We start from the raw sequence: 15,474 nt of genomic DNA, 5'->3' as shown, positions 1-15,474 counted from the left end.
GTTGTGTCGTTTACAGTGTAACTAGCACCTGATTCCAATCAAAAAGCTGTAAAATGCCACTTTTAATTGACTGTCCTGCAGGAAAACAAAGTTAGTGACATGGTGAACATCATGGAGCATTTAACAGTTAATTGGCAAGATATTTACTTCAAAAGTTGAGGACTTTTTAGTTTTGTTTTTTTTTTGTGTGCATTTTGGACACCTGAGTCACAAAATTAAAATCCATGTGAAGGAAATTCAGAGATTTGTTTCTAAACACATTATACATGTCAGAAAATAACTGCTGAAAACACTGAACAGTGTGGTGCTGAATTGTAGAGTTAGACCTTTCTGCTGTTTTTCATTATTTTTGCATTTAGGATTTTTTGGGCAGGCCAGAAGTTCATGCCAATGACACATTTGAACCATACTTAGCGTGACCCCTCCCTCTAACACTATAACCTAAAGTACATTACTGTCAGTTGTTCTCTTGCAATATACACCTACTGCAGCCAATGGTTTGCTAGCTAGCTATATCTTTATCCAGCAAATTCATATTCCCTGGATGCCAGAATTTACAAAGCAGCTTAGTTTCCTGATATTTCTTAAGAAATTTGGAAGTTGTTAATAGAAAGAAAAAGTTGTAAAGAGACACACTGAAGGAGCACTGAAACGGGCTGAAATGACTATCTACCACTATTATCATTCCATCTTGCTGACATCTGTTGCCATTATGCCCTAAAAATGTGTGCCAAGTTTTTTTTATAGTTGGTAACTTAGCCCACAGCTGCCAGGGAGAAAAAAAATCTAAACATTTTACTTTGCGTTTCATAATACATTTTTTAGTGATATACCAAACGTAAACAGTCTTTATAAGGTCTTTATCGTCTGTTTTGAGGATTGACATTCTCTGAAATCTTCCTTTTGTGGGTTATTTTTTGTACTTCATGACAAAGATGTTTAGTGATTTAGTCCTGCTTCTTGTGAAGCGATGGTGACTCTGTAGATACCATAGTTATGTCAGTAATTCTTTCACAGATGTTCAGGTTAGCATGGAAAATGCTTGTCATATCCAAATGTAATGAGAGCTTTACAGAAATTACAGATGTTTATAACTTCTTTCTGTCTCCAACTACAAAGACAGATCTCACTGAACTCAAAAAAATGGAAGTTGAGAAAAGGTCAGCTTTGTTTGAGTTTGTTTATGTGGTTTCTGGTGCCATGTCAAACTACAATGAACATTGTCAATGATGTGTGAAGGCAGTGCCTAAAACCATACATGAAGTCTGGGTTCAGTGCCCTGTCAGCTCGCTGCACAGGACATCTGTCAGCAGAAAAGACACATTCCTTGCCCTCTTCACCACCACATCCTTCCCTTCATGACCCACAGAGGGACGTAAGGCTATTTTTGAGGATACACAGGAATCCAGGATGGCTGCATGTGGACTGATTGTAGCCTGGAGGAAGATGGTAAACAAAGGACGTGGTATGACTGATGCTGATGGAGCTTCTATGGTGTGAATCTCCTGCCTTGGTGTTGTATGAACATTAACTTTATTTGCTCTATTGGGTTTTTTATGCTGCTTCTTGGTGTTATTTACATTCTTTAAACATTTTTTTTCTTGTTGAGCCATGTTTTCCATTAGGTTGTGTTAAAGTAAAGACTTTTAGGTTTCTTTTGTACGTACCGTATATAAAGCTGTTTATAGAAAACAGTTGCCTCAGTGACTTTTTGGGCTCATAAAAATGTGCAGAAAGACTTGTTTGCAATAATGATAATAGCTCATATTGTCTTTCCTCTTTTCCTGCATGAGTTTGCTTCCTCTCATTCTTTCAGTGCAGTCTTTACATTCCTGTCTGCACTACCTACTGTACATGCTCACCACCTCATGTAAAAAAGCTTCCTTAAGCCACCCAAAAAATACAAGCACAGCAGCCTCATCTCTCCACAAACACTATAAAATACTACCTAAAGTGAAAAGCTTCTAAATAAAAAACACATAAAATTCCACTTTTTTCTTTTTCCAAGCCTTTTGAGCCACTAGAACCCCACCTAACCTAAACCTAACACTTTATTGCATTCCCTCAGTGCTGCAAAAGTGCTGGTGATATGTTTATTGTTCTTTTATTGTTCAGAAACTATGACAAGAAGAATCTGATGGGCCACACTATCAGATCTGATGTTTAGCATTTTTCACTTTGGCTTCATTGTTGTTTTCTTTACTGATTGTTGATTGTTTTAAAATGCACTGCTTGGCCTCTGATGCAGCCTCCTCTCTCTACTATTCTGTTGTCTCAAGCAATGTCCTGGCCACAGCAATATCTGACTGGTTACACAGTTTTGTGTTTGGAGAATTTTTAACCATGGCTTTCAAATTAATGATTGGTATAGGTTTCTGCCCTAGAAATCCATTTCCGTACACTCATATCCTGCATATCCCCCAACCACTAAGTTATCCCTGTTGAAGATAAGCAGTTAGGCTCAAATTACTAGCACTAGTTATTCTCTCAATTTCGCAGTTATAAGTATTCAAGCTGCTTTGTCCATTGAGAATAGTCCTCCAGTTGCAGTCAAACTGGGTTGTTTTGTTTCCATTTTAAACATTGTAACTCACAGTAAATGTATCAGGGTCTCAACAAAGTACACTACCATATCGGGAACAGCTCAGGAATCTTGCCAGCCACCATAAAACTCCTCAGTCCACCCTGCCTCAACCATGCATTATAGAAAAATGAAAGAGGCCACAGAATGATAAGTGCTATCTGAGGCTCTGGTTTTCTGTGCTCAGGATAAAGGCCATATGAGACGTAATGGTCTGTAAACCTACACATACTTGTACAGTTGAGTCATACAGTCCCCCTTCTCTCAGGTTGAGTGGAGAGCTGATAATCAGCTGCAGAGCTTGGCTTTCGTGTGTTAATGTGCCAAGTGCCAAGCAAGTTCTCGCTGTTTTTCTTTGCACACTGAGCCGTGCTGTCTTGCACCTCTCATATCTGACTTTGTGCGTCAGTGTGAGGACAGCGCTGACCTTAACCACGCTATTTCTCCCACTGAAGAACCTCCTGCTGTAGCTGTGGTTCTGTCAGTTTAATATCTTCTGTCTGGAGTCGGCCCTCGTGTCAGTGTGAGTTCTCCGGAGATACAGCAACACTAACAGTTGCTGAGTTCACAGCACTGTTCACGATACGTCTCTTCGTGTTATTCCAGGTGTCTGCCCTCAAACCAACACAATGCAGTTTGTTTTTACACCATGCCACTGGCTTGTACAGCAGCTTTTTGAAGTATTTTACAGCCTTTGATTCTTGTCTTTAGAAGCTGGCCTACCTGCTGTTAATTTTGGTAAACAGTGTGGTGTGTCTGTTGTCACTGTTACACTATAAAATCAACTTAGAATGTGCTTCATCAGGAAAGTAGTAGCTTTATGGTACATTTTTTTGATATATAACCATTAAGCAGTTGTCTTTGTAGCTATGTTGTGCTAGGTTTGATAGCTCGGTTGCCATATAACTTCGATAATAGTGAGACAGAGTTCATATTTATTTATATATTTCACAATATTCTAAATTTATCAGAAAATTGAGAGTGAAGTTGATGATGAGCATTAGCTATAAAACTGCAACTGCAACTCTTTGATTAATGTTTTTTTTAATCAATTCTAAACAATGTGTTCTTTCAGTTTGTGTTATTTTAATCAGTTATTCATTCTGTTAGTTGATAAAGTAAAGTTCCAACTTGTCAAAAAACAGATATCATTGCAGATCTGTATGTGTTTGCTCATGTTGTTGTCAACATTGCTAATTGTTTAGGAAATAACTCACTCAAAATGAAGATATTGATGAAATTATTATCAGTGTTCTTATTCTTTTCCATCATCACAATAGCTGATTACTTGTAAAGGTTCTAAAAGGCTGTTCGAGACAACAGTAATTTGCTGTTAGACTGGGAGGAATCAGCAGCACTTCGCTATAGCTTTAATGACAGCAAAGTGCTGTATAGCTGGTGTTTCAGAAATAACTGGCAGCACTCAAAGTATGCTTTCGGGTCTTCATTTTTAAAAAGACATTAAAAAATTGTTGATTGGTCACTTGGCTTGATTACCAATGATGACGATTAAGTTTAAGTTACACCTCAAAAAATCTGAAATACTACCACAAAAAGGAGACAGGGCAAAAAGACATCATCGTACAGCAAATTACAGCAAGATTACAGTTCAGTTCTGACAGGTTCGCTAATGTCATTTTTGTGGACTTCATTTTTGTATTTTTTTGAAAACTGTTTATCTAGTCACTGAAAAAACTGTTAAAGTAATTGCTCTAACATTTGTTAGTTGCAGGCATAATTCTTTTACTCAACATAGGCTCTACTATGAAAGGTCACATTACAAAAATCAACACCACACAAAGTCTCAAAACCTACAGTAAATATCAGAGTTTAATTTATCGCTAGTGTTAACGTATTGGAAGGCAGTTAGTAGCTCCAAGCTGAGGTTGTATGAGGTTACTTAATCTCTTTCACAGCATAGTGGTGGGAGCCTCTTGGGAATGATAAGTCTCTTGGCTCCCACTGTTAAATTGTACACCGATCAGCCACAACATTAGGAACACTGACAGGTGAAGTGAATAACACTGATCATCTTGTTACAATACAGTGTTCAGCTGGGAAACCTTGGGTCCTGGAATTCATGTGAATGGTACTTTGACAAGTACCACCCACCTAAACATTGTTCCAGACCAAACATATGGCATTCCCAGACAGCAGTGGCCCCCTTTAGTAGGACCGTTTGACCAAGCACACTGCAAAAATATTCAGAATCAATTAGAACAACATACAAAGTTTCAAAGGCATTGACCGGTCCTCCATACTCCCTCACTACCAATCCGATCCGATGGGAGGCGTCAAAAGGTACCCAGTCTATGAAGGCCCCACCCTGAAACCCACAGGAACCAAAGGATTTGCTGCCAACATCCTAGTGTCAGACACCACAGTGCCCTGTCCATGTCCTGACAGGTCAGAGCTGTTCTGGTGGCATGAGAGGGACCTACACAATATTTGGTTTTAATGCTATTGGTTTCTGTTGTCTACAGAAATAGGTGGTGGCCATTCTTGAAAATACAAATAAATTGCACCATCTTTGCCATATTACAGATATGAGTATGCAAGCATGCATCATCCTCCGATGTTGCAAAGAGAATGGTAACAACGGTGTTTTTTAAATCACGTGCTTGCCTGCCATTGGGAGCAACTGAAAGTTCAGTGTCTTGCCCAAGGACACGCACCGCCACCCTTGTGATTGATGGAGAATCCACTCTATTGCCTGAGTCATATTAGTATTATTAAAACAATGTCTGTGTGGGAAGCTTTATGAAAAACGAGACTGGAAGATGTGCAGTATAGACGTATCGCTTGAGATTCTTAAAGTGTTGTGTATCATGGCTTCTCATTGCCAGAAGTTGGCATGCTGAAATATTTAAGTATGTCTCTTAGTAAAACAACTGTATTTCTCAGTTTTCCATCTGCTGTGTTTATGTTCCAGGTGGAGGAGGGCAGCAAGGCAGCAGCTGTGAGTCTCCAGGTGGGAGACGAGCTCGTCAACATCAACGAGATTCCCCTGAGTGGCTACAGACAGGAGGCAATCTGCCTCGTGAAAGGCTCCCACAAGACCCTCAGTCTGGTGGTGAAAAGGTAGGTAACCAATCCCCAGTTCCCTGCCGTGCCCCCTCCTCATGCATCTGCTGCCGTCACCACGCCATTTAGCCTAATGGGTCACCATGGTAACAGCTCCAACAAACCAAGGTGACAGAGGAGTGGCGACGGAGGATCCTGGCCCTGACAGCTGTGTGTCTGTAACCCAGTCTGCACTTTCTGGGATTTCTAAGTTGTCACTATCGTGCTCTTGGTAGCTGGCCGGTCCTGTTTTGCCAGGTTGTAACTGTTTGTCATGACGAATGAGTTGAAACGAGGAACAGAGCTTGTGGATGACATAATTTTCTGTTAAATCCCAGGCAGGTGTGACAAGGACAGGGGGAAGTTATAATGCAAACTTCATTTTATGGTACTGAGGTTTTTTTATTTTTTATTTTTAGCAGTGCAGCACACATCAGCTGATCTCATGCCCTCTGTGATAAAGTTTTCTAGTTTGCATTTATTTTCTCTGTAGCAGCACTTACACCATACTCTCTACTGTTCCTCCTTGTCCAAAGAACAGATTGTTGATGAACAGTGAGTCCAGGATATATAATTGCATTCTCTGTTTTTGCTAAAATCCAGTCCTTGTGCCTTCTTGACTCTGTCGTATTGTTTAGTATCCATATCTTGCTTAACTGGTGAATCATTTGTCAAACTGAGTCCGGGACGCCTTCTTACAAATGACCTTGTTATTTTGTGAAACACTAGTCTCATTGTCTCTCTTTGCCGTCTGCATTTCTTTCTGTATTGTATCATATCATAACGTAATCCCTAAACAAATCCTACCGTACAAGGAAGTTCACTCACCATTTATCTCTCCACAAGAATGAGGCTGTGAGTCTCACTTACTGTGTTTTACTCTCAATAGACATGTTTATTCTAGGATCTGGAAACGAGGATGTTTTAGTGTCTGTAACAATCTGTCTTCATTTGATGACCTATGTTATTCTTAGCATTATGCAAGAGTAAATATATACTCAAAAAAACTCATTGGCATATATATACAAAACTAAAATCCTTTGAAAACATATTTTTTCAATTGAATTCATACTCTCTGCAATGGTTTCACACACTGGACAGTATAACAGTAGTAGTTGCTTCATATGACAGGATCCTTTATTTACATCTGTACCGGTAACTGCTTTTCCCAGAAGGGTGATGATATGACCTGCTAGATTTGGGCCACGTGACCAGTAAATTAGTTTTAGGACCTTAACTACAGTTATCTAGTGGGAGCCTAGTTATTTACCATTCAGGTCTGCATTAATATTACAGTAGTCCATCATATGTAATCGAGAGAGAGGGAGGATATCTGCCATTCATTTAGTTGTTGTTATGTCATATTTGGATTAATTTGGTTCATAGGCTTTATTGTTTTTGCGTTTGTTTGAGGAAACTGTAATCCTTAACTGACATTAATATAACAGGAATACGTTATTGGATTTGGTGAAACAAACATAACATCAAAAAGCTACTATCTCAAAAGAAAGACTAATAACATTCATTAAGGACTAGGAAAACATTTTTACTACTTTTGATAATACTCTCAGGGGATTGCAGAGGGGCATAAATTTTTCCTGATTTTTAGTATGAGCAGTTACGCTACTTGTTTGTTGAAGAAAATTTAGTACATTTTTAAGGCCTTCAGCTGCTTCAGAGAGTTGCTCAACCTGTAACTAAAACTGTCCATTCACACCATCCCGCTTGTTTGCAGTGGGCGAGACTGTGTTGTAAAATGTGGTGTCATAAGCTTCTGTGCACCAATCAGAGTTCAGTTTAACCTGAATCACAAATTGTTCACAGTTGTGTGACTATTTCTTTATTTTTCCAAGCCACTGTCAATCAAATCTGAACAAAACACACCCAAAGGTTTGAGATAAAGATTACCTGAGTGAATAAGCTCTAAATAATACCTTTATTATTATATTAATACTTTAACACAAACTAGGTTTTAATCTAATAGAGTTACACTTAGCTACAAATGATCAAGAGCTGCATGGAGTTACAAAGCTGTAGCTAGAGCTAAAAGATTACACCTTGACTTTCCTCAACTGCATTTTTACAGAAAGGTGAAGGAATTCATACATCACATGTCAACCACAATCTTTCCAAATGTAAATAAAGATTTAGCCAACGGATGCACACCTCAGGCAGGGTAAACTAACAGCTCCAAGTCGAGGGCAATCAGACACATATATATGTCTGATTCTATTATGGATATTAATAGAGTAAAAATGGAGTGACATGTAATATTTGAAAAAAAAAGTATCCTGGTTAATTACTTGTTAGCTACTAGGCAGCACTATCTCTGTTTATAGATGATCTGTAACTGCAACATGTATTTTTCCCAAACAGGGCCAGAATGGGGAGTCAATTCTGGACAGATTAAGCTACTGAAGAGCTGGAGGCATGAGTAAAGGATCTGGGTATTGTCATTTTAGCATGCTTCTAAATGGAGAAAGACATTTCCTTACAAGGACAAGTCTTATTGTTCATATTACATTTTACACAGACTTTCAGTCCCATGGTACTCATAGTTCCTCCTGCTCGTCTGCGTTGAAGAATTTTCTTTGTTCTGACAGTCTCAAATAGCATCTCCAGTCACTCATTTACCAAGGCCACAATAACAAGTCTGTGTCTGATTTAGAATACAGCAAAGTGATAGTGGCTCATTACTGAACCTCAGAGCTTCAATTCCAACCCTTTTCTTCTACTTCTCATCCAACTGCAGCCTGCGTGTTGTGTCGAAAACTGGCGTTGGGGTTTGGAAATGTTGTATAGTGTAGCTTTCCACATCACTACTTGTACCCACATGGAGCACTGATGTTTGCTTAAAGCTCAGTCTGTGCCTGTGCATGTGAGGTGTCACTCGTGAAACACCTTCCTTTTCATCTCTAGGATAACTTTGGATTTTTGAATGGAGATCAGAAAGCTGTCAGAACCTGCTCCTGTCTACAGGTGTGGTCTCTGTACAGGCAGCAGAAGGGAGGAGCTTGATTTGGCGAGTCATGCACTTTGCATGTAGTGACTAATGTGAAATAGTTGGAGTAATGTCATCTAGGAGAGTCGAAGGGGAGAGGCTTGTCACAAATGACATAGAGAACAGATAGGTGTGGTTATGTGTGGGAAAAGCATCTGTGCACATGCCTCAACAAAACCACTGTACACCCTGTGCTGCAATTTCTTCTAAATGAAGAATTTTACAGAAACTGCATTGTGGATTTTACTTTAACTGGTGCATGCGTCAAAACCTAAATTAGTGAGTGAGACATAGCTAAATTACACACTAGATGCACAATTTGTTTAAAACCTGCAGATACTTACTACTGCACAGTCAAACACTATAATTGTCCCACATCCACACACACAATGCAAATTTCAACATGTTCTGCATTGGATTATACTTTATATAGTATAGTGTATATAGTATATGGATTAGGCATGTAGTCAGTAATCACAAAGTCTTCGTCCACTGAACTCTTTCTCTTCAGACAGTTGGTTATAGCAATTTAAGGGTGAATAAATAATAAATTAGCAAAAAAGTAGTATTTGTAGCACATTAAATCATTTTAACCTGATTATTTATCCTTAAATGATAGCAACAGACTGATGAGACCAGCATACACCAGCCCAGGTGCATATGATTTTTGAAAGTTGAACTATATCAACTTGTAATCCCAGCACGCGAACTATTGAGGAATATAACTCAGACAAATTAGCTTGCTGTTTTAACATGATGTGCCACGTTGGTTGTTGAGCTTTGATATGCAAACTTTGGAAAGTTTACACTCAATGTTTTGGCTATCTTCTTTGACATAGTGTCAGTGTGTTTGGAGGTAAATCGGCAGTTCCCATTAGGCTAGGCCAGTTTAAAGTTGTGCATTGTGAAGGTATTCACAAGTAATTTATTTTTCCTGTCGTCAAAAATAATGGATTAATTGCAACTATTGTTGTAATTGTATTGTCCTTTCCTCCTTATGAAGGTAATTCTGCCGATTATTTGTCCAGTGACAAGTTGTCAGGATGACAGCACATCGACCAACCAGTCGACCTGGACACTTCAGTCCTAATATTAATTCCTCATGTCTTTTGATCAGCTGTGTAAGTGTAATTTTAATAAAAGAAAGGAAATAAGCAGTTTCACAGCTGGATTTCACATGAACAAACAATTTGGAGCACCAACTAAGCCCCACGTTGCTTTGTAAGGTGGTATATTACAGTGATGATCACCAGAGTTGACCTGTTTTTCCATAATGTGTTCACATTGCTTTGTCTGCTTTAGCAGTGTGTGGCAGTTATGATTACATTCCCCACAAGGACCCCTGCAGTCTGGACGGCCTTGCTTTGCTCTCCCTAAAGGCATTTGCTGTACGTGCAACTAACTGCAGAGTGAATCATTAAACTGTACAACATGAGGCTTGAAGTTTGTTGTGGCATTTGGTTTCCCCCTTCTGGCATTGTTACAGAAGTACCGCAATCATAAACCAGCCTCATTTTATTTTACTTGACGAGAAGTCTTCTCTTGAGGCAAAATGCTACTTCTGTGTTTCTTCGTGATAGTTGCTGTAGTATCAAAAAAGCAGCGTTCAGTAGAATGGTACATGTGCGTGGCTGTTTTAGATGGGTGAGGGCTGCACACAGTTTTGGTGCACAATCCAATTATACCTGAAAAAGCTTATGGGCCTAAGTTACAGTGTAAGCATTCAGCAGGGGTTGCAGTGTGGTGGCTTTCCATTTATTGGGCTTTGTTTTTCTAAATAAGCCGATGTAGTATGTTTGGAATGCTGTGCAGTGAATTCTTGTTGTAAGTAGATTTCTTAAAATTGTTTGGGTCTCAAGTGTGGAAATCATAGTTTAGAGAGTTCAGTGTTTCCTGGGCTTAAGTGCACCCCTCTGTTGTTTTTTGTTTCTTTTTTGGTTTGTTCCAGTGCCAAGCTGTGTTGGTACAACTCGTTGAAGTAGATTTTTTTTGCTTTAACCATGCAGTCTATTAAAACATATACTGACTTTGAACTGAATTTTCTAAAAAAAAAAAGTTTGTTTTTGGTGAACATCATATAAGTCATGCATGTTTTTCAAGGCTGACTGTGACTGTTCAGAAAAATGTTTATTTATGCATTTATTGCATTTGTATCTATTATGTTTTGTCTGGTGTATCCTATAGTCAGCAGCGTGTTGGTCATTGTAACATGTTCACCATCTTTTGCGGTGTTTGTCTCACATATTCATGATTAGAAACATTCTGTCATTACTTACTACCTATTAGGAGTGTTTACGGGGAACATCACCCTCAGGGAACTTCAGTCAGAGGAGGTCATGGCTGACATTACAAAAACATTTAATAGCTGCTCATACCTTAAAACTGTTTTGACAGTTTTGTACATGTCTGCTTGCACTATTATATCATATTTGACACTTTTATAGGTTGTTTGTGGCTGGATATTCTTTGCTGTCCACACTATGTCATTATTATTATATACGGTTTACAACAGAAGTTCTCCTCTGTGCAATATTACCGTACTTAAATGCTGCTCCACCTTTCTCTTTAAAACACCTCAAAGGTGTTCTATTAGATTCAAGACTTCCTTGGACAGACCATAGTTTTCACACATTCCTTCTTTCTTGTAAATCTTGTGTGATTTCAACAGTCTGATTTGGATCATTATCGTGCTGGAATAATTCTCTTCTACCAAGTGTCTGCAGACTGGGAGTCACCTTGTCAGACAGTATTTTGGTATATTCATAGTACCATCTATAAATGTCATCACACCAACACTTCTTGCACTCAAATCAGCCCCATAGCATTATGCTCCCACCTCCATGCTTCACTGCCAGAACTATGTAGTCACTGTGGTAGTCCTGGCCAGGTTTACACTATACATGCTGGACCTTATATGGGGATGAATCCATTTATCTAGGCCTCATCTGACCAAAGAATTTGCCCCCCATATTCATCAGATTTGTTTTCATGTTCTTTAACAATGTTGAATCTGTTAGGTTTGTGCCAAAGAGAACGTAAGTTTTTTACTGTTGGATGGCATTCTTAGAGGTTAGTATATTATTATCTCTATTGTTATAGAGGTACATTATACAATGTCCTTCACACTGAGTTGTCACAGAAACTGATTTCCATTGGTACCCCTGAATCGATTATGCAAGTAGTGCACTGTCTGTGGCATTATTTTAGGAGGATGCCACAGCAGCTCTGGTTAGTGATACAAGATTTTTCCTATATCACCTGATTACGACTGCGACTGTGTTTCCACTTACTTTTGGACACAGACCCATATCATTTTCAGTCTGACAATCATATTTTTCAATTTATTTCCATACGGAGCCATGATGCAGATGTGCAGATAGACATATTCCATAGATCCAAAGCTGAAAAAGTTCTGGTCATTTTCTAACCATGTTCATACCATGTTCATGTTCATTAACCAAACATCACAAATGTTCTAACTTTTGTGTCACCCATTACTGCTTTAAGTTGTATTGTTTCTACTTTGAGATCTGGATTTTCAACTCAGTCTTTCTAAATTAATTGCTTGTGACTGTTTATCAGAGATACAGAAATACTGCAGTTTCTGAGAGATTATATAATTTGGAATTATTTGACATTTCAGTGATCTTACACTGGGGTGTATTCACTTCTGTTGTATATTGTAGTTAATCCTCGCATAATTTTTTGTTGTTGCTTATCTTACGATCTGGTATGTTTCACTCCTCAGATGTGAGGCCCGACTGCATGTTTTAAATATTTTGTGTATCCATACACAAATGTATCCACAGGTGACCCCAGTACAAACTGAAATGTAATACATGGACAACGTTTAAGACACAGCACAGGGAGAACTCACTGTGATGCTATTCAGACCCTCAGCCTCAGACCAAAAGTTTCCAGGTGTTTCTGGGCTGTGGGTCAGTGCAGGCAGCCGGTGACTTGACAGCTGGTATGCCACTCAGCCCAGGAATGTGCTGGTCATTACATGCTGCTCACGGTTCACCTCTCTCACCCGAAACATGACTGGTTTGATTGTAGGGTTTGCTGAAGAAGCCCTTTGTGATCCTCTTCAGGGACCAAATGGAATCCAGCAGCTCACCTGCAAAGTGCAGGTTGGCTGCTTACAACCTCAGCATTTTCTGCCCGGTAATACTGTACGTGATGCTGCACTTTGTTTTATGTCATTGCCCTGCTTTGCTAAATGAACTGACCTGACTGATAATCACCAGCTATTCCTCAGTTTTTTATTACCACTGTTTTTTACTCTTAATTGAGGTTTGATATTTGGGTTTTATGATGATAATAAACATGAAGACAAAGACATCGGTAACAGGTATATCAAATAGGGTGGGGAAATACTTGTTTCATGCACATTTCGGCTATGTTGAGAAAAATTAGATAACACTTGAAGAGCTGGTCTGAGACAAAGTTAGAAAGATTTTATATGAGAATGACACCCTCCATCTTTTCAATTTACATTATTTGTGTGTTGTTACATTATTTATTTGTTTTAATTATAGCAGTGTCATGTACCATTAATATATTACATCAGATGCATTTGTTAAACCTATGAAAAACATAATCCGGTTGCTCTACCTCACAATGATAACCTTGTTTGGATTGTATGCTTGAGAGCTTCTCGCACAATAAAATAGACAACTTAAATGTTATTGCCTTCCTATCAGCATTAGGTTGCAATCTGTTTTCACTAATCTTCTTGCCTGCCACCAGACCTCTTGTTGGTTTGCCAGAGAATGTTTTTAGCAAGAAAAAACATTTGTTTGTCACTCACAAGTGCAGAAATGTTTCCTCCCTTGCAAAAAATAGACATATCAGTTTAAATTGGTGCCATTTGCCTAATTAGAACTACTTCGTTTTACATAAAAAGTTTTCTAGACAGCTTTCTTTTTTATTGTACTTTGGCATGATGTACAAAGTTACGAGACTGCAAATCAAAGGAGACATCGGACCTTTTCCTTCGAATGATACAGCAGCTGGCACTCTTACATCGTTAATTATTCGCTATATAGAACCAAGTCCGAATAAAAGTTGCAATACTGGAAGTATGCCGGTGTATTTTGACAGTGTAGGTGAAGATGAACACTAGGAAATCCAAGGCCTCTGACATTGTACTTTGATGGCAAGAAGAGCAATTTATATAGCAAGTTTAAAAGAAAACCACTGAATTTGTAAACATTATATAATATTCCATATAGCAAAGCTGCAACAATTATTCAATTACTTGTCAACTGTCAAATATACATCACTTGCTTTTAAAAATCAATTTGTCGGTTTGAACAAATGTTTTAAGAAAAAAGTCAGAATTCTCTTATCTCAGCATCATAAATGAATGAATTTCTTACCTCTATCATGGTCACCTAAAGATCTTTGGGTTTTGAACAAAAGACATTTGAGGACATTGTGACAGGCTTTAGGAAGCACTAAGTTTTTGTAATCTTTTTTTTTTGACATTTTATTGACCAAGCAACTAATCAGTTAAATAAGAAAATAACTAACAGCTTAATCAACAATAAAAAAAAATAGCTTTAGTTGCTGACTTCCAAAATAGATAGATAGAAACAGAAGACATTCTGAAGCAACAAGAATGTTACTTGGTTGTGTTTGCCATGTGTTGCTGACTTCCTTTTTTGGGCAGCTGCAATGCTCATTACCCGAGTCTTTCAGGAAACGGGGTGCCCTTGCACCCTAGAGATCAACCTGTTGCCATAGTAATGGTAGAAATGCATGCCTGCCTCACAACAGGGGAGATGGGAAGAGAAGAGTCCGGCATTTCATCCCATCATTAGCATATTAGCTCCTTAGAGCCAATGAGACGACGCAAGGTATGGGAATACTCCAAGGGGACTGGCTGTGACAATAGCCCTCCTCTCTCGCTGTGCACTCTTCCACCCCCTCCCAGGGGGGAAAAAAAAATAGTAATCCTGAAGGAAAATCTCCCGTGTTCAAACTAATTCTGTCAGGAGAACTTTAGTAATGGCCATTTTGTGTTGAATATTTTGTTGTCAGCTGGCATGTGTTTTGAGGTAGGGGATCAGTGATAGAGTCGTGTGATGATGCTCAGATCTCAGCGGCCTGCATGTCTCTTTATTTTGGCCTGTCTTTGAAGTGCCAATGGAATGTGGCGCCTGACCAGCACACGGGTGCAACTGGTCTTACTTTGTTGCCCAATCTGAGTCTAATATTATTGGAGTATCTTTGGGATACGGCATCTCTTCTTTGTGTCTGTTCTGAAATCCTTCATCCAGATGTTTGGTGAGTCCTAAATATGTTTTAACCCTTTTTATAATTTAAACTTCAGACTTCTTTCTTTGGGGGCTATCATACCTGCTGATTTTTTGTCTTGTTAAATATCAGACAATTATTGGGCAACATATTGGGCCCGTCTTTATTTTATTTTTTTTTACCCTAATACTCTGTTGTTGTTGTCTTATCAGTCAGTATGAGGTCACCCATCATTTAGGTTAAACCATGATCAGCAAGACTTAGCATTTCAAAACCAAATGCAAATTAATCTTTGAGGGAAAAGGATTGTAGGTAAAACAAAACCATTTGTCAATATTCTCCTAAACTACCATTAATTAACTGACCATTAGTTTGTCCACAAGTTTTATGAATTTTGTTTGCTGTCGTCTGTATGTGTGAGCCGTTTCTTTTCGAATGTGGACTGGTTGGTACCGGACACATTTGAAGTGAAATCAGGCTCTAAACTGATCACGCAGAAAACAGCCTCTCCCCCTGCCCCCATTCCAGCCAACTGATTCACTTTCCTAGCATATCTGTGCTGGCC

The 15,474-nt window shown here is 38.8% G+C and overlaps 1 protein-coding gene across 3 annotated transcripts in view; it reads left to right on the top strand.

The window, feature by feature from the left end:
* Window positions 1-15,474, top strand: part of shroom2a (shroom family member 2a) — a 46,495-nt gene that overhangs the window by 9,710 nt on the left and 21,311 nt on the right. For 2 of the 3 annotated variants that reach the window (XM_022200307.2, XM_051946680.1), the window contains exon 3: window positions 5,514-5,662. In XM_022200307.2, coding sequence (XP_022055999.1) covers window positions 5,514-5,662 — 149 coding nt within the window. Of the gene's footprint in view, window positions 1-5,513; window positions 5,663-13,958; window positions 14,940-15,474 lie in introns of those variants that run through there. The other variant, XM_051946681.1, reaches the window with a different exon arrangement.

Source organism: Acanthochromis polyacanthus, chromosome 4, assembly GCF_021347895.1.
Source record: "Acanthochromis polyacanthus isolate Apoly-LR-REF ecotype Palm Island chromosome 4, KAUST_Apoly_ChrSc, whole genome shotgun sequence".
NCBI lineage: Eukaryota > Metazoa > Chordata > Actinopteri > Pomacentridae > Acanthochromis > Acanthochromis polyacanthus.
This window is presented reverse-complemented; position numbering and strand designations above follow the sequence as displayed.